The sequence below is a fragment of the Verticillium alfalfae genome, genomic scaffold (assembly GCF_000150825.1).
Source record: "Verticillium alfalfae VaMs.102 supercont1.2 genomic scaffold, whole genome shotgun sequence".
NCBI lineage: Eukaryota > Fungi > Ascomycota > Sordariomycetes > Glomerellales > Plectosphaerellaceae > Verticillium > Verticillium alfalfae.
In genome coordinates, this window is record NW_003315037.1 from 1,874,495 (window position 1) to 1,891,744 (window position 17,250).

The 17,250-nt window shown below is 56.0% G+C and overlaps 9 protein-coding genes across 9 annotated transcripts in view; 5 read left to right on the top strand and 4 right to left on the bottom strand.

Moving 5' to 3' along the window:
• The window catches only part of VDBG_02033 (general alpha-glucoside permease), a gene marked incomplete at both ends in the record, with an annotated part of 1,672 nt that extends 876 nt beyond the window's left edge, over window positions 1–796 (top strand). The window contains one exon of the mRNA XM_003007799.1: window positions 86–796. Coding sequence (XP_003007845.1) covers window positions 86–796 — 711 coding nt within the window. The remainder of the gene's footprint in view (window positions 1–85) is intronic.
• Window positions 797–1,690: 894 nt separating this feature from the next.
• VDBG_02034 (transmembrane protein PFT27) lies at window positions 1,691–3,338 on the top strand (the record flags this gene model as incomplete). Its single annotated transcript, XM_003007800.1, has 3 exons — window positions 1,691–2,206; window positions 2,290–3,193; window positions 3,268–3,338. The coding sequence occupies 3 exons, from the start codon at window positions 1,691–1,693 to the stop codon at window positions 3,336–3,338; spliced, it is 1,491 nt and encodes a 496-aa protein (XP_003007846.1).
• Window positions 3,339–4,440: 1,102 nt separating this feature from the next.
• On the bottom strand, window positions 4,441–6,835 carry VDBG_02035 (MFS1 family protein; the record flags this gene model as incomplete). The annotated part of the gene is made up of 3 exons (XM_003007801.1): window positions 4,441–5,800; window positions 5,894–6,626; window positions 6,685–6,835. 3 exons carry the CDS (start codon window positions 6,833–6,835, stop codon window positions 4,441–4,443), a joined length of 2,244 nt encoding a protein of 747 aa, XP_003007847.1.
• Window positions 6,836–8,248: 1,413 nt separating this feature from the next.
• VDBG_02036 (conserved hypothetical protein) lies at window positions 8,249–8,970 on the top strand (the record flags this gene model as incomplete). Its single annotated transcript, XM_003007802.1, has 2 exons — window positions 8,249–8,436; window positions 8,526–8,970. 2 exons carry the CDS (start codon window positions 8,249–8,251, stop codon window positions 8,968–8,970), a joined length of 633 nt encoding a protein of 210 aa, XP_003007848.1.
• On the bottom strand, window positions 8,922–9,987 carry VDBG_02037 (DUF718 domain-containing protein; the record flags this gene model as incomplete). The annotated part of the gene is made up of 3 exons (XM_003007803.1): window positions 8,922–9,233; window positions 9,352–9,666; window positions 9,927–9,987. The coding sequence occupies 2 exons, from the start codon at window positions 9,566–9,568 to the stop codon at window positions 9,001–9,003; spliced, it is 450 nt and encodes a 149-aa protein (XP_003007849.1).
• A 1,400-nt stretch (window positions 9,988–11,387) lies between these two features.
• On the top strand, window positions 11,388–12,305 carry VDBG_02038 (conserved hypothetical protein; the record flags this gene model as incomplete). Its single annotated transcript, XM_003007804.1, has 2 exons — window positions 11,388–11,633; window positions 11,697–12,305. 2 exons carry the CDS (start codon window positions 11,388–11,390, stop codon window positions 12,303–12,305), a joined length of 855 nt encoding a protein of 284 aa, XP_003007850.1.
• A 289-nt stretch (window positions 12,306–12,594) lies between these two features.
• On the bottom strand, window positions 12,595–13,487 carry VDBG_02039 (60S ribosomal protein L37; the record flags this gene model as incomplete). Its single annotated transcript, XM_003007805.1, has 4 exons — window positions 12,595–13,019; window positions 13,106–13,177; window positions 13,310–13,372; window positions 13,468–13,487. 4 exons carry the CDS (start codon window positions 13,469–13,471, stop codon window positions 12,865–12,867), a joined length of 294 nt encoding a protein of 97 aa, XP_003007851.1.
• A 409-nt stretch (window positions 13,488–13,896) lies between these two features.
• On the bottom strand, window positions 13,897–14,739 carry VDBG_02040 (conserved hypothetical protein; the record flags this gene model as incomplete). Its single annotated transcript, XM_003007806.1, has 1 exon — window positions 13,897–14,739. The coding sequence occupies one exon, from the start codon at window positions 14,737–14,739 to the stop codon at window positions 13,897–13,899; it is 843 nt and encodes a 280-aa protein (XP_003007852.1).
• A 557-nt stretch (window positions 14,740–15,296) lies between these two features.
• Window positions 15,297–16,594, top strand: VDBG_02041 (conserved hypothetical protein; the record flags this gene model as incomplete). The annotated part of the gene is made up of 2 exons (XM_003007807.1): window positions 15,297–15,444; window positions 15,519–16,594. 2 exons carry the CDS (start codon window positions 15,297–15,299, stop codon window positions 16,592–16,594), a joined length of 1,224 nt encoding a protein of 407 aa, XP_003007853.1.
• Between the last annotated feature and the right edge of the window lie 656 nt (window positions 16,595–17,250).

The window sequence follows — 17,250 nt, forward strand, 5'->3', positions numbered from 1 at the left end:
GCAAAGAGCTGTTCCGTGTTGTTTATCCCCCCACAACCCTGGGCCAGAAGCTCGGATTGGCCCGATCTACTGGGACTGTTTCAAGGGCACCGAGCTACGCCGTACCGAGATTGCCTGCGTCGTCTTTGCCGGTCAGATTCTCTGCGGTATTGCGTTTGCCTACAACAGCTCGTACTTCTTCTCGCAGATGGGTCTCGGCACCAGCACCACCTACTCTCTCGCGCTCGGTGGCACTGGCCTTGCCTTTATCGGCTGCCTGATCAACTGGTTCGTACTGATGCCCCGTCTCGGCCGCCGCACCATTTACGTCTGGGGTATGGCTGGCATGTGCTCTGTGCTTCTCCTCATCGGTATCCTCAACGTCTGGACCTCGAAGGAATCGGTCGCCATGGCGCAGGCCTGCCTCACCATGCTCTGGACCTTTATCTTCCAGCTCTCCGCCGGACAGCTGGGCTGGGCGCTCCCCGCCGAGGTCGGCTCCACCCGTCTCCGTCAGAAGACCATCTGCCTCGCCCGTGACTCGTCCAACATCATGGGCACCATTGGTGGCGTCCTGCAGCAGTATTTCATGAACCCCCAGGCCTGGAACCTCAAGGGCTACACGGGCTTCTTCTGGGCTGGCACCTGCTTCGGCGTCTTCGTCTGGAGTTACTTCCGCCTGCCGGAGACCTGGAACAGGTCGTACCACGAGCTCGACGTCCTCTTTGCCAAGCGGGTCCCGGCCAGGAAGTTTGCCAGCACTGTCGTTGATCCCTTTGACGAGCGGGACATTTCCGAGATGACGGCCAAGGCCTAAAGGTCCCACTGTGTCGTCGTATGCAGCGGTGGCAACTCGTGTATCCGGGAGCACCTGGTGTCGTTCATCTGGCAACGAGTCTATGCAGGCCCGGATCCTCAGCCCTGAACCGAGAGTGGGTGTTGGTGCGAGCCAGATAGATGCGAGCACTAGGCGCGCTGGGGGTGGAATATGCTTTGACGCTTTTGCCTTTGGTCTTGATAGTGCTAGATGAAGGAGATCGATATTGACATAGATGAAATGAATGGTTTTACATTTGACTGGCCTCGCCGCTTAGCGTGAAGAGCATGAACGACTGGAAAAATCGCATGTTTGATAATGAGAGCTCGACCTCAGGAGAGTGCAACTAAATGGGCGACATCCGCCTGTCTCAGTCGAAGATTGATCGACTATTAAGAAAAATGAAAGAAGGAAATATGTAATGAAACGAGTATTATCAAACCAATGAGCTGGAGACTTACGCTGCTCAAGTCTGGAGCTGCTTAATCAGAAGCAGCTGAGCATATTTGAATAGTCCCAGAGAACCGTCCAGAGGGCGAAGCCACGCGTGTAGCCACCGTGGCGCGTCTATGTGCTGCACACACATACATGGTACCTCTGGTGGAGCCAAGCACCGAGAGAGCTAGTAGGGTTTCAATCCAGGAGAACGGCGAGCGGCTGATACCTGGGCTTGGCGGACACTAACCCCAGTTGGGAACTATTGGCCAAATGTTTCGGGGGGCACGTCCAGGTACCTGTAATCATCCACCACACCATTACGGCCAGGCCAGGTCGTCAACTCGAGCGCCTCAACAACTTCTCCTTTTCTTTCCACCACATCATATCATCACTGCCCCAGTTCGCCTGCTTTCATTTCTCTCCCCTTCGTTGCTTTCAAACAAAAACACCGCCACCATGCGGCTCAGGTCCCGACCCTTGCCCTTGATCCTCCTCCTCATTCCCTCCCTGGCTGCAGCCCTAGCGTCCGAGCAGACGATTCACAACGAGCCACGAGCAGTCGCCGCAGACATACCAGTAGCAGAGATCGCCAAGCGACAAGATGTTGGCACCAAAGGCGCGCCCGTCGACGGCAGGGATGGCATGCCGCATCAGGGCCCCTTTGTCGACAGGAACCACAACACCGATGACCTCGTGAAGGACCTTCCACCCCTCGAGGGCAGGCCTGACGATCCCACCATTGTTGACGGCAAGCGCATTCCCGAGACGAACGACGGCGTCATGAACGACCGTGACCGCCAGAAGCCAAAGGAGGGCACCATTGGCACCGAGGGCGGCGTCAGCGAGAAGGACAAGGCGCGCAAGGCCGGCGATAACGTCCCCGAAGCCCCCAAGACTCCCTCGCCCAGCGACCAGGACCGCCCGGAGCATGAGCACGAACACGGCACGGCTGATGAGGTAGCTGGCCTAGGCGTGAGTACTCCCTTCCCCCCTCCGTCACCAAACTTCTGTACTTATAAATATCCCTGGGGTGCTAACCTTACTTCTCCCCCCAGAAACCGGCAGACCTTCCCAAGTCGCTAGACGACATTCCCCCTCCCGTTCCCGACTCTGCCAACAAAGACCACCTCGATGTCTCCAAGTCGCATCCCAAGGGTTCGAGCGCACTCGAGGAGGAGGATGAAGGCATCATTCAGCCCTTCCACTCCTTCGTCCTCTCTCTCACCATGATTCTCGTCTCCGAGGTTGGCGACAAGACCTTCCTCGTGGCTGCCTTGATGGCTATGAAGCACGATCGCCTCGTTGTCTTCTCCGCCGCGTTCGGCGCCCTCCTCGTCATGACTGTCCTTTCCGCCGTCCTCGGCCACGCCGTCCCGACCCTCATTCCCAAACGCCTGACCTCGTTCGCCGCCGCCGGTCTGTTCTTTGTCTTTGGCGCCAAGCTGCTACGCGAAGGCATGGCCATGGACCCTAACGAGGGCGTCACTGAAGAGCTCCACGAAGTCGAGCGCGAGCTCGCCGAGAAGGAGAAGGAGAGTGCCGCCGCCGGCCGGCGACGCGGCAACTCGCACTCCGTTTCTCCCTACGCCCTCGAGATGGGTCTCGGCGACGGCGACCACCGCAAGTCGCGCTCCAAGAGCCGTTTCCCCTCCCCGCCACGCTCCCCATCCTCCAGCCGATCCCGCAGCCGCTCGGGTGGCCGCTATGCCTCGGCGGCCAACTTCTTCCAGGGGCTCGGCAACCTGTCTTCCCTGCTCCTGAGCCCGGCCTGGGTGCAGACTTTTGTCATGACCTTCCTCGGCGAGTGGGGCGACCGCTCCCAGATCGCGACCATTGCCATGGCCGCTGGACAGGACTACTGGTGGGTTACGCTCGGTGCCATGACGGGACACTGCGTCTGCACCGGCGTGGCGGTCATCGGCGGTCGCGCCATCGCCGGTAAGGTCAGCCTGAAAGTCGGTGAGTCAACCCATCTCCTGTGGACCCGTGCTGTCCTCCCTTTCTCTGATGCGATGAACGCTAACTCTTTACAGTCACCATCGGCGGCGCTCTTGCCTTCCTCCTCTTCGGCTTCATCTACTTCATCGAAGCCCTCTACGCATAGTAGTTTCGGGTACAGGTACATTGCATACAGCTCAGCGAACACCCTCTTCACGGCCGTCCAGACAAGGAGTTTTTTCCTTCTTTGAAAAGAAGAAAAGAAGAACAGAAAAATGGGCAGGAAAGCTTTGCCTTTCCTCCATGACGCGTTTCACAATCGTTGAAATGAAATCCCATCCCTCACTTTGCGCCTACCTTCATCAAGGTTGTCGATACCGACCGTAGAACTTGGCCAACACGCGCTCGTTTCGTTCCCCGTTTTCCACCTCAGTAACCACGAGAAACTTCTTTTTTTTTCTAATGCATTACAAAACAACACGTACATGCATGCTGGTCATCCATATGCTTCTTTTCCACCTTCTCTCTCAGCGAGATGAGATCAGACGCGAGGGGGCGCGCGCGCGGGGGGCAGTGGGGGCGACGCGACGCAAGGGGACTGGCTAGTAAAGTAGGGGGCTGTCAGTGTCCAGGGCGTGCAGAGCAAAGGCGCTGGTGGGTTACCCATGGAGGGAAGGGACGGGGATGACAGCAGGCGAGAGCTGCGTGGCTTGTAATATATGCGGGTGCGATTTCCCCATGGCTTTTCAACCCCATGTGTAAATGATGGGGGGAACCGCCGGGCCGGCGGAGTTTTTCGGGTTACAGGCATCTAGGCCTTGTGTATATTTCAATGGCTGGACTGGGTAGACAAGAGATGACATGACAACGACTTCCGAAAACGTGGCGGGTGTCTTTGACTGAGTGATCATAGAACTGACTAGTAAACCCAACAAAATAGCATGGCGTCGCTGGAGGCTAGTCACATGTACCTGTGGTAGGGCTTGAATAGCGAACAACTTATTCATGAAACCATTTGCGACATGTTTGCGCAAGATGGCACTCCAATTTAGGTACGGTGGTTTGTATCGTATGCTGTATACTGTTGTCTGCGCCCTTTGGCACTGGTGTGTGTATGAACTCCCGGACTTGTCCAATGTATAATGCTAATGCTGACGCAACGCCAAAAGAAATCAACCCCCATAACGCCAGAAATGCGTGGAAAGTGGTCTCCATGCTTCTTGGCCACGTCCCCAACACGCTGGCCTCCCAATGCAACAAGGCCCCGTCTAAAACTTCTCCATAAAGTTCTTCCGCACAGTCCACATACGGGCACGTTTGCCGAAGATATACATGGGGATCGAGAACAGACAGAAAATTAGCTGAATGACGCCGAGCCAGATGAACATAGTCTTCGGCCCGTCAGATGCCATCCAGTGAGTGACGAACAAACTAAAGACAAGTCCGTGTAGAATGTTCTTGCTAAAGTTGAGCGTGACCAGAGCCTCGCCGGCATACTGTCGGTAGCTGTCAACGCAATATGTGATGGACGTGGTAGAGCCCATGGTGCAGCCGAATGAGATGACACCAAAGAAGAACGTGGGCACCATCCAGTGATCGCGTTCTTCTGCTGACCATCCAAACCCCATCAACCCTATGACGGTGCTGAGGAGGATAGGAATTGCCATGATGAGGCGGAATTCGGGCTCGTAAAGGCCCCCGTTGCGACGTGCCAGCGCCCTAACGATGATATCGCTTACTTTACCGGCCACAACGGTGCCCAAGATGCCACCAACAAACGGCGAGATGTACACGAGCCCAGTCTGAAGGGCGGTGAAGTTGTACGAGTCCGAATTCCGATAGATCACGCTCATCGTTTCCGAGATGACGATGAGCCACCCCACAGAGCAAGAGTAGATGACTGTAGACCAGAGAACAGAGGGATACGCAAAGAGGATGAAAGGCCGAACCATGACCTTCAGCCATTTGTCGTGATTGAGACGACCATTCCATGGGTTGAGCTGCTCGGTAAAAGACCTTGCGGGTTGGTGTCGCAGTGTGTGGGTATACGCAGTCGATTTCGGCGGACCTCTCGAGTCTGTCGGGAACTTTTCGCTATCAATTCCAGGTCCTCTGGCAAAGTAATCGGAGCCTGAGGTGGAGCCGTGGCCCGTGGTTGAGGGTGAAATCTGCCCGCTGAGCGTCAAAAGGGCGGTGTTTCCCCGGTGGTGGGTGTGGGCAGTGCGGGCAGAGGTTGGTCTTGCGTTATCATCTTCTGGATGAGCTTGTTCAGGAGCTGTTGCATTCGGAGCCATGCCGGTGCTGACGCTTGTCTCGCCCACTTGCTCGATAGATTCATTAGGAGCAAACCCGACATGTAGGTTTTTGTGTTGATGTCCAGAGGGTGTTGCGATGGAGGGTGAGGCAGGAATGGCATTAGTCTGGCCCTTAGATGGGGTCGCGGTCTCGTCGACTACTGCCACGGGTACGGGCTGCTGAGGTACGTTTCGCTGTGATGACAGACGACGAATGAAGCTCGGCCGTCTCGATGGTTTCCTGGACTTTGGGTGAGGTGTTCTGTCCCAAAATGTCTCCGGTACGAATAGAAAGAGGGCAAAGAACCAGACGGCAACAATGATAGCTACGACCCTATACCACTTGTCGTCAGTCTCGACATCCAAAAATTCACTTAATCCGGGTACTTCATGCTGGTGGCACCAAGAAGTGGGGGATGCTGCTTACCAAAATACCCATCGCCAATTCAGAGCCTGGATAATCACAGCGCTCACCAGCGGGACAAGATTTTTGCCACCTAGCAGAAGCAAGGTGTATATGCCGATACGATACGCTCTCTCGTGCAGGAAGAAGATCTCGGCAATGGTGGCCGAAGGCAGACACTCCACAGGGCTGACGGCTATGCCTTGAACGATCCTGGCCACGATGAGGGAAGCAAAGTTGGGTGAAAGAGCACACCAGACGGAAGAAATGACCAGCAGAATGGCGCCCGCGAGGTAGACCGGACGCTTCCCCCACAAGATGGCGGTAGGGGATGCGACAACGGATCCGAGGCCCATGCCCATCATGTACAAGCCGGTCGTCAACGAGACATCTTCGACGCTTACCCCGTAGTCGTCGGCAACATCGTAAAACCCAGCGGCCAGGAGAGGTGTGATACCACCGCCGACCAGGCAGTAGAAACCTAGAGAAAAGAGGGCCGTGTCGCGACGCCAAGCAGGCCAGTTCAGTGGGTCGTTCGCCGAGTCCTCTGGCTGGGGCTCTAGAATGATTTTGCCGTCCTTGGTCTTCTTCTTCTCATCGGCGGGCGGGCCGTGCGAGGAAGAGCGGCGGGCAGTGACCGGTGGCGATGGACCTGGATCGAAGAACCCGGTCGGGATGGAGGAATGAGAGGTGCGTGCAGGCGCATTACGGAGGCCAAGGGGTTCATTCCTGTTACTGGCAAGCAGAAGGACAGAACCTGATTTTGGCAGTACGATCAGCAGGTGATGGAACAGATTGACAGAAAGCCCACGTACCAGGAACCTGAACTGTGTGAAGGTCATTGAGAACGCCCATACTCCATCTCGGAGGACCTTGCTTCTCTTGTGATTCGGGAGCCTGGGCGGCGTTGGACTCGCGCCCGAACCAGCGCTCCCAACGCGGTTTTGCCGACGATTCGGCAGCCATAGCTCTTTGCAGGGCTCAGATGAATAGGCAGGGCGTATTATCTGTATTTTGTCGGTATTCTGACACGCTGCGACGAGTTACGAAGAAGAAACAAGCATGTGTGATGAATGCGATGCCAGTTGAAAGGTTTCTAGGGGCGACGTGATGAGAGGTGGGTGTGTGGTCATGGAACGCCGAGGTTGTGTAGCACGGAGGGAGGAGTAACGCTATCTGGAGCAAGGAGTAGAGGATCTGCGAATCAATGTCTAGGATTGATCAATGAAGAGGCGGTCGAGGTTAAGATGAAAGGCCAAGTTGGAGAGACATGAGGTGGAGAGATGGTGGTGCGAGGCTGACAGAAGGTCAAGGCTAGCAGTCAGAGACTATCCGGGTATGTTGGCGGACGCGCTCCAGGCGGGTATGACTCGAGGTGGTCGGTCGGTCGGTCGATCTACTTTGGGCGGCGCGTTGCAGAAGGCGGGTATTTCGAGGGTATTTGTAGGGGTAAGCGATGTCGACAAGCCCGCCCGTCACACATTCCTTCACGAGCTCTGAAGCTTTGGAGAACAGGCCATTGTTGGTGTGTTCCTGCCTGTCTCGGCTTCGGCTGCCTCTGTCACGCAGATCGACCTTGAGCTGACCGACTTCTGGCAGGGGACTGCCACTTCCCATGACACGAGATAAGCATGAAGCAACAGCGCTAGGGCGGGGTGATCGGTCGGGTGCCATCAGTCCCTCCACTTAAGCTACAGCGGTGAGTGGGCCATGGGAAGCGGTGCTGAAGCCAAGCACTTGGGTGCCTACGAAATCCGGCTTCGTCTCCCACTCAATGAGTCGTAGGCAGCATGGGACGGTCGACGATGCGTCTGCAACGCGTCTCATGCGCGAGAAACGTGGGGAAGTAGCAGCGGTCACAAGATGTTGCTCAAGCCACTCATTGGAAGCTGATGCTCATTGTGGTATTTGTTTTGCTTCTGATATGCGATGCCTCAGAATCCAAGGTGCTAAATGCCCTGCGTGATGACGCAACAGCACCTTAGCCTCGAGGTTAGGGGTCTTGTCCCCATATTTCCGTGTGACGCTCACTGTCACAACGCGCCGCACAGGTGCAGTGACAGCCTGAGGTGCAAGGTGCGCGCGCTGAGGCAGGAACTCTCTCAGCCGCCCTATCCTGCGCCCCATCTCCCTTCATCCTCCATGTAGGTACCTACCATACGCTCCTGCTTGCTCCATCGTTGCAGACGGCCGCTGTGCAACACATCCACTAGACTGTCGAACCAAGTGATTGATTGCGGCATCTCATCCATCATATCGATCGATAGGTTCTAAAGCCCGCCCCTGGCAATCAAGACGCTCCTCAATATTCAATCGCACCTCTCTCGCGCAGCTACGCACCCACACACCACACAACACCCTCCCACCCTCATCGACGTCATGCACACGAGACACCTCCTCCGCCTGACTGCGCCGCGAGCCTGTCCAACTACTCCTAGCTCCTCCTCCCTCAACAAACTCCCCGGCCGACCTGTCAGCACGCCACTCATACCAGTCTCACTTTCAGCCGCCGTGGCGCCCTTCTCGACGTCGCAGAACCGCAAGCTTAGGAATCAGATATACACCTCGTAAGTTGACTTGCTCACTCCACTGGTCATTGGCCAGCTGGCCGGGCCAAAGTATTTTGCTGTGCGATGTTTGCCAACACTTTGCTCAGCGTCCGTAAGCCTGATGATTTCTACACATATCAGCAGATCTCGTCGTCATCCAGAACGCCTCTCCTAACGCTGTGGACTACATCTTGGTGCTCAACCTGTCGCGTCGTTGCTCCCCTTCTGCAATCGCTTGTAGAGTCCGGTGTTGGCGAGGCTGAGGGCGGCGTCGCCTTTTGTACTGTCGAGTACGACTCGCCCGACATTATGAGCGCGGGCTTCGGCATGACCTACATGATCACGTCTGTGCCGACGCTCCTCAGCTTTGATGCTCAAGAGGCGCAGGTGCAGACCAAGGTCCAAGACGCCAGAAAGATGGCCGACCGCCAATTTCTCGAGGACTGGATTCGAAACGAGGCCCGTCGACACGGCGGACGCGGTGGCGGAAGTGGAGGCAGTGGGCCAGATGGCAAGGGCCCCTTTGGAGGTCTATTTGGCAACTGGAAATGAAGATGAATAAAGAGCTTCGTGGAACGCTGTCTATGGCAGATGAAAGACCTCCTCGACGGGCTTCCACCAGCCCGGCTCTCCCGGCTCGACGTTACTCTTGGTTGCGCCTTCGACCAGCGACTCCTGCCAGCCATCGGTCATGTCCCACCACTCCCGGACCTTGGGGTTTTCCCTCATGCGCTCCATGTCTCCAGCGTAATCGTATCCCACGTACTTCATGGACGCAAAGAGGATGCCGGAACTCTCATCGTAGAAGATGCTGTCTGTCGTGGTGTTAGCGTCGGTTCCAATTTGTCCGAACCCGGATGGGGCAGAGGAAGATTGGAGAGTGCAACGGAGTGAAATGACGGAGGCGGGTTGAGTAGGAAAGGAACAACGTACAGTCTTCAATGTTGCACTGCTTGATCTGTTTGAGGACCTCGGGCCATACATGAGCGTGCACCTTTTTGTATTCCTCGAGGAACTCAGGCTTGAGCTTGACAATCTGGGCAATGCGGCGGCCCCGGTTCTTCTGTCGCGACACGCTGAACGAGGCGGGCTGCTCAGGGCTGGTGGGGCGCGCTGTGGGAGCCGAGGCAGCAGTGGGAGACCACATCATGTTGCTCTACTGGGCGTGGAGGAGGAGCGTAGAGGCGGTGGGACCAAGGGGTAGGGAAGTCCTTCCAAGTTGAAGCTGTTCGTCGTTCAGAGAGAAATCTGGCGTCACAAGAGTGATCAGCTTGCGGATGTGAGGTTGAGAAAACAAATTAGCGACAGAGTCTCCCCCCAATGCTCCGGGGCGAGACTTCGGTGGAAGAATGCTGCGGGCAGCAACCACTGCGGGGTTGAGCTCAACTGCCCCCTCCCTCTTCACCCAATGCTGCGTCACCACGCTGGTGCAGGGGGCAGGCACGATCGACCCCACGTAGTTCGCCTCACGAAGGGAACCTCCGATGGACGTGTGTCTTGTTGCCTACCTGGTTATCGTGACAGGCTTCGTTCAGACCCTCTGGCTTTATCCGTGTGTACATATATGACATGGAATGCTCCTGTGCCGGGAGAGAGAGAAACAGGAATAAAAGGGCGCAGTCTATCTCACTCAGCCAACAGACAGACCTGAGGGTTGGGGAGAGCTCACTGCGGGGTGCAGAGATAGAGGACAACGGAGCTCGGATTTAGTCGCGCAGAACGGACGGAGATGCAGCCGCGAGAACAGGGCAAGACAGAACAAAGCAGAGTCGCAGGCGCGGAACAGACGCAACACGTTTCCTCCCCCCCCTTCCTCCTCTGCATGGCAACCTATCTTGTTGCGTGTTCGGAACGGCGGCCAGTCAGCCGCCCCTGCAGCAGACAGCACATCGCTTCAAAGTTTACACATGGATGCGCGCGCGAGGTGTGCTTGATGCCGATGCCGTCTCGAGAATCGCCCAAGCCCGCTGCTTTCGACGGTGCGTGAATTTGCTGTGGCCCTGAGAACGGGGCCAGCAGGAACGAAACAGCAACTCCGTCTCCTCTCCATGTGAGCCTCGCTCGCTCTCGGCATCTTCGCGCGTCGACCGCCCTGTTTTCCCGTGGATCTGGCCCTGGCTGCGGGCCGTCCGCCCTGGTCGTCCGATCCCGCTTCCAGCAGTACCACTCACTGGAGTGTAGTGCTGTGGTGCGTACCTCCGGTCGGAATTGCCGGCGTCTTTTTTTTGGGAGGATGGGGGGGACTTCCACAGTAACATCAGTAACACTCCCCCACGGATCTCCTGGATTCCCTTTTTGGCCTAATACCAGGGCACCCAATTGGCCGTTCCTTGCGCCTGTGTGGTGCGCTTAAGTTTATCCGCTAATCAGGGTAGTCCGCTGAGAAGCCGTACAGGCTGGGATTTTGTATTTATGGTTGTGTCGGCTGCGCTCAGAACGACATGGACTGCCATAGATAAAGCTATGTCTCATGTACCAAATGTAAATCCACCGAGTGCTTTCTGTGTGAGGATGCAATCGAGTGCGTTTTGCCTTTTGATTGCCGTGAAATGAAAGGGTAGGATCCTTATGAGTTTGGCGCCTTCGGTTCCTACATGCCGCGAGCCAGCAACGCACAACTGCCAGTTACATCATTCATGTATGTGGTCGCTTCAAATATTTTTTCTTATGATGACGGGCGTATTTTAATCTGCGCTTGGGGTGCTTTTTGTCCTGGCAAAGAGCACCGGAGTCGACATGGACGAGATCAGTTGGCCCTTTTTCGAATAGACAACAATTGCCCCACAAGCTTACTGTGTGGTACACCAACGTCTTTTCACTTCGTTGGGGTTGAAAACTTGACCTCCAACTGTCGACGACATTCATCTGAAGTGTGAAAGAGGTTACAAAGTGCCTACAACCAAGGCAGCAAGGGCACCCTTCAGGACCTTGTACATTGCTGTGTTTATTCCAGAACACGGCAAGTGACCATGACGACACGTATCCCTCATCTTCTCGAGCCCTACCTGGCCCTCCCGCCAGAACATAGCAGTGTCCTCCTCACGAACGTCTTGGGCGCCACCACGAACTGGCTCATTCTGCGCTATCTTTACTCCCACCTGCAAAAGAAGACACGCCAGTCCCAAGAATTAGCTGAAGAGACAGGCGAGACCAATGTCGTGCTCGTCAGCTTTATGCGAGACTTCACGTTTTGGAAAGACGGCGCAGGCAAGCTAGTCAGTCTTCATCTCACCTGTTCCGAACCATTCTGGTCAATGCATTCACTGACGGGGCTCTAGGGCTTGGACCTTGAGTCCCTGGCTCGCGCCGGTCGTTTCGCCTTCGTCGACGGTCTAACAAATCTCTTCACACCGCTCCCAGTAGACGGCGCCCGCAAGGGCTTCCGCACCCTCCGCGGCCCCAAACTCTCAGACCTGCGCAATGAGCTACTGGGTGCCGTGGCCGATGTAGCGGGAGGCCGCGGCGCCAACCCTGCGAAGACTATAGTCATCGTCGACCAGCCGGACCTCCTTCTTGCTGCAACGGCGGACCTCACGGAGGGGCCTGATGCCGTGACGGAGCTTGCGCTACGTGGTGTGCTTCTGGACGTCCAGGAGAAGGTACACGCGTCGGTCATGGCCGTAGCAGCGGACGAACCGCTCATCGCTGCGCAGGGCACAGGACTGGAGAGGGGACACGCCGGGTTCGTGCTGGCGCTGGCGCACACGGCTGAGATCGTGGTGAGCTTGAGATTGCTGGACACCGGGGGCGCGAGTGACGTGAGCGGTGTTATGAGGATCACGGGCGGTGGAGGAGATGACGGCATAGATCGGGAGGTTGAAGAGGCGGAATTCCTCTACTTCGTGGGAGGGGACGGGAGCGTCAAAGTCTTCCACAGAGGGCAATGAAGGCAGATTCAGCCGGAGTTTAAGCTGGAATATTATGATACCCCAGATGCTGAAATGGCACAAATTCGATCAATGATACAGATTGAAACACCGCATGACAAACCTTGTCTCCCGAAATACACGTCACAGGCTGTGGTGGGACAGTAAGAGCTTGAAGATCCTCTGGGTTTGGTATCTGGCGAGGAGCTCGTCTAGAACTCGCGTCACGGATGGCCAGTTCAACAGCGCCGAGGAGCTGGAGTGACCTCCTCGAACGACAAATTGAAAGTGTGCATGCGGCGGTCAGTTGACCACTCTTCCTCATAACCCGCCAGCACGACTCATCGACAGCGCACGCGTCAGAATGGCATTGTGATTGCGACCTTGCTGGAGTCCATATCCCTAAAGCAAAGCCTGTCGGAATCCCTCCAGCCCAGTGACCTCGAGTTCCGGCGTTTCGTTCACGCTTTAACACCCCCTTAGACCGTCCCTATGCATGCATTGCCCAAGAGTTCCCCTTCAAGGTCGAACCCCCCGGGTTTTCTTTTCCGTCGTCCTCTGCGTACCAAAAAAGACGAATTTATTCCTTGGAAGGGTTGGGGTTGGCAGCACCGCGAGCACCCTTGGGGCCGCCGGTCTGGAAGCCGTTCTTGAATCGTCGGGAAACGTCGGCGAGCGAGCGCATGCGGCCGGTGCCGGTGGTCTTTCTCCGCTTGGCCTTCTCGGACCAGTTGTCTGTTTCCTCCAGTCAGTTATCAATTATTCGTGAGCATCCATCACCACTAGATAGCGGTTCGCGTCGACAGTCGTGGGGAACGTACACTTGCGGGTCTTGGCCGAGGGGTAACCGCACGAGGCGCAAGTGTGCTTCTGGACGTGGAGGGAGCGGCGGCCTAAAATTCCATCAGTCTTCCGCACATTCCAAGTCGAATTGACTCTTCCTCCAGAAATCGTCCAGTCTCCGTCGTCGTGATCGGTATTTGTGGCGTCGATATCCGGAGTCGGGTCGAGAAGGGTAAACGTACCGCAACGACGGCACAGAACGTGCGTCTTGTTGTGCCTCTTACCGAACGAGGAAGTACCCTTCGCTACGGGAAAAGTCAGCCAGCGGTTCAGTTAGTCGCAGAATCTTTTATAGAAGGTCTGCGATCTGCTGCTCGTGCAGCGTCTCGGGCGTACGTACTCATCTTGGCGGTGTTGAGATGTCGACGGTGAAGGTGGTTGCTTGACGATTGATGTTCAGTCTCAAAATCGAGCGCAGCATGAAATTTCGAGGGCTAGGGTAAGCGAGGGCGCACAATTCGGCGGGGCTTTTGAGTCACGTGGGGAGGCCAATGTGGGGGCCGTGCTTCTCTTGCGGCATTGGAGTGATCGGCGAGAGTTTAGCCGGATATACACCGAGAACCAATTGAGCACGCACCAATTGCTTGTCGTAACAGTGTATTGCCAACATGAGGGAAGGCGCTTGCAATCCTGAGTCAAATCCCTGTATACCTCTCAGCCTGATGCCACCCCTTTCGATAGATATCATGCGCCATGACTCCCCTGAGAGCGCCCCCATAGTCATAAGCATAGTCGTACAGTCGTGCAGCTCGTCGTTCCCCACAATTCATCATTTCAACTCAAGCATGTTGTTGAGGGCCGCTTCGGTGGCCCTGAGCCATCGGCCACGCTCCTCCAAGTCATCTTCCACACCGCCCAGTGCGGCCTCTTTGCGCCGCTTTGCATCCTTCGCAGCGGTCGTGCTGGTCTGCTTCTTGACTTCTAGAGGTTGCAATTCAGCTTCTAACCTTTCCACCTCCTTCCTCTTCCTCGGCACCTTGGACTGAAGTTGCTCGAGTTCGCGATCCAGCTCCTTCTGCCGACGCCGCTTGTCATCCAGCAGTTCAAGCGTCTTGGCGAGCGGCAGATTGATGTACGGGTTCGTGCCGGGCTCTTGCGTCTCCTTCAATTCCGCGACCCGACTCTCTAGCCCCTCGATTTGACCAGGAAGTTCCTGCAGCTTGACTTTCTCGACCCGAACATTGTCGTATCGTTGGCTCAAATCACGGCCTCTTTTCTCCAACTCGGCCACCATGTCAGCAACCTCAATCTTGAGAGCCTTGAGCTGCGTCTTAGCCGCCAAATTCTGTTTCTCTAATTCCAGGTTTTCCTGCGGCGTTACAATATGAGGCGGGTCTCCAACGATGGCGCGAATGAACTTTTCTTTGGTGACCTGTTCAACGTAGGAGAATCGTAGTTTGGAGAAAAGCTCTTTGTAATGCTGGAGGTCGGCGTCAAGGCTGGCCGGCGTCGGTGCGTCCAGGGAGGCGTTGGATGCATCAGATGTCCTTTGTCGTGCATCTTGGGAGTAGGCGCTCGAGATCGGCTCGCTCAGCTTGATGATTGAGATTTCGCTGTTGCGCTCAAGCGCCTCCAGCTTCTCGAGGATGTCGTCTGCATCGATGGTGGTCATTGTATCGATGACTTGGCGCGTGAGTTGTAGATCTTGAAGCTTGAAGTGTCTAGACAAACTTGGAGAAGCAAGTGTGTTCGAAACTAGTATGTCGTTGGAAGGGAATCGCACATGTCACTGGTGATATGGCGAAGGGGCTGCGCGCTGACGTCTGGGGCGCGGGGGTTGGCAATCGAATATTAGACCGCGATCGCGGGCTCCGATGGATGTCATCGTTTTTTGTTGTTCAGGCATTCCCTAATTGGGATACGCGCGGGGGCCTTATCGCTATCAATTCCTCTTCCTGGACTCAGTCGCAAACTGCATGGACCCTGACCCACACGGGCGGCTGTTGGCCTTCTTCCTGCATCAATAGTGGAGCGAGCCACTTGACCACCACGACTTCAAGTCTTGATACAACCTGTTTGCCCCAGGCTGTTTATACATGGGCATAAATCATTCGTCACATTGGAATCTACCCATACGCTACAAATGCCACGACACTGACCTTGAGCGGACTCGATCACTGCCCCCACTCCCAACAACACCTACACATCACCCACTGTTTTGCATCAGCAATGCCCAATGACGACATCCTTACAGACGACTACCTGGCGGAGGTGCTTGCGAAAGAAGCAGCAGACTGCTCATTGGAATACTCGAGCGTGGGGTTGGAAGCGTTTCGCGCTGAGAAGAAGTTCGTGGGCCGTCTATCCTACTCTGAGAGTCACCGTCTGACAGAGACAGGCCCGCCAACAAGCTGAAGCCAAACAAACGATTCTTGCAACACATCATCAAAGACACCGACCGGCACAATGCGAATCTCCTTGCGAAAGAAACTGCCGAGTCGCAAGCGCGCCTGAAAGCGCTCGAGGAGACCGAGGAGCGACAAAAGCGCAAAAGCGCAGCGCCACAAGATGTCCGACGCCGACAGATGGGCGATATCTTGAGCATCTTGGGCGGTCGCAAGGCAGATACGAAAGTGGCCAGCTCACGGAGGTCGACAGACGCAACATCAAAACGATATTCGACTTCTACATCGTCTCGAAGGCGCCATCGAGATGGTCGCAGCGCATCACCGGACCAAAATGACAGCAAACGGCGGCGACGGCAGGAGGAGCGCGAGCCCGATGTAGAAGACCGCGAGAGCCAGCGGAAGCGAAGCAGCCACCGCGGGCCAAAAGATCCATGTCCCCAGAAGACAGAAGCAGCCACCGCCGCCACCGATCTCGCACACCATTTGAGCGAAGGGTGGCGCAGACTCCAAAAGCGCGCCGCTCCCGATAAAGGCCGTCCTAGAACTCAGACTGCTGAAGACCGTATGTCGAAGTACCACAGGACTTCACGCGATAAAAGCCCGGCCCATGGCAATGCTCACAATCATGGACCGAGCAGCGACCTGGCATCAGAGCGACCCGAAAGAGAACGACGGCATGGTGGAGGGCGACTGAAGTCTCAAAACTCAAGACATGCTTTGAAAGACGAAACACTGTCAGACTCGGACCCCTTGGACGACATTATTGGGCCGGCACCGCCTCCCCCAATCCGCACACGAGGACGAGGCTTTCAGACGGGTTCATCTGCGATGGACAAGCATTTTGATGCGAGCTACGACCCAAAAGCTGATGTGGAGATGGACGAGACGACGGGAAACTGGGAGGAGGCTGTTGAGACTTTTAGAGACAGGCATAAATGGCAGCAGAGTCAGGAGCAGAGGCTGCGGGCCGCGGGTTTTGGGGATGAGGAGATCGACAAGTGGAAGCGTGGCGGTGAGCGCAATGAAGCCGACGTCAAGTGGACCAAGGCCGGAGAGAAGCGTGAATGGGACCGGGGCAAGGATGGAGAGCTGAAGGGGCTCTTCTCCGAAGACAATTAGTTGGGTGAATGAGGCCAGAACATACGAGCCTTGTGCGACGGAATGACCTGATGACCTGAATAGCATTGCAGGCGTTGGACACAGCATCCAGGAGTTAGGAATACAAGTGAGGAGCAATGCACGCACCTATCAAACGAACCTATTGTTTCGTTTTGTGAGCCTACTTGCACTAGGTAGGTAGCTGGAGCGCGTTGCGTAATGAGAAGGCTACAGCTAGTCAGACATGATGTCTCGACCAGGAGTCAACCCCTGTGCAAGCTGTGCGAAATGATCAGATACGCACGGGTTGGAGAGGTTGCCGTCGTAGACGCGCATAATTCAATTGACAGCTCGTACGGATATGTTGGGTGTCTGAAAGAGAAAAGCTAGCTACGAATACATCGGTCGCAGAGGAAGATATCAAAGGAAGATCCGTCATATTTCATCGTTCCATGTGATCCTGGTACCACAGCCGAGACGGCATAGCGGGGTTCGCCAGCGCATGATGCAGCATGCCACAGCACTTCCCAGTCCCTAAGGCACTTAGTCGAGGGCCCCCGGCCTCCCTGGCCTGGCTCGACCTGGTGGAGACCCTGAGGGGACCGGACGGTAGGACAGGAGTGGTCCGAACTAAGCCTGGTGGGGGGCTCAGGTGAGGGGAAAAGGGCATGAGAAGG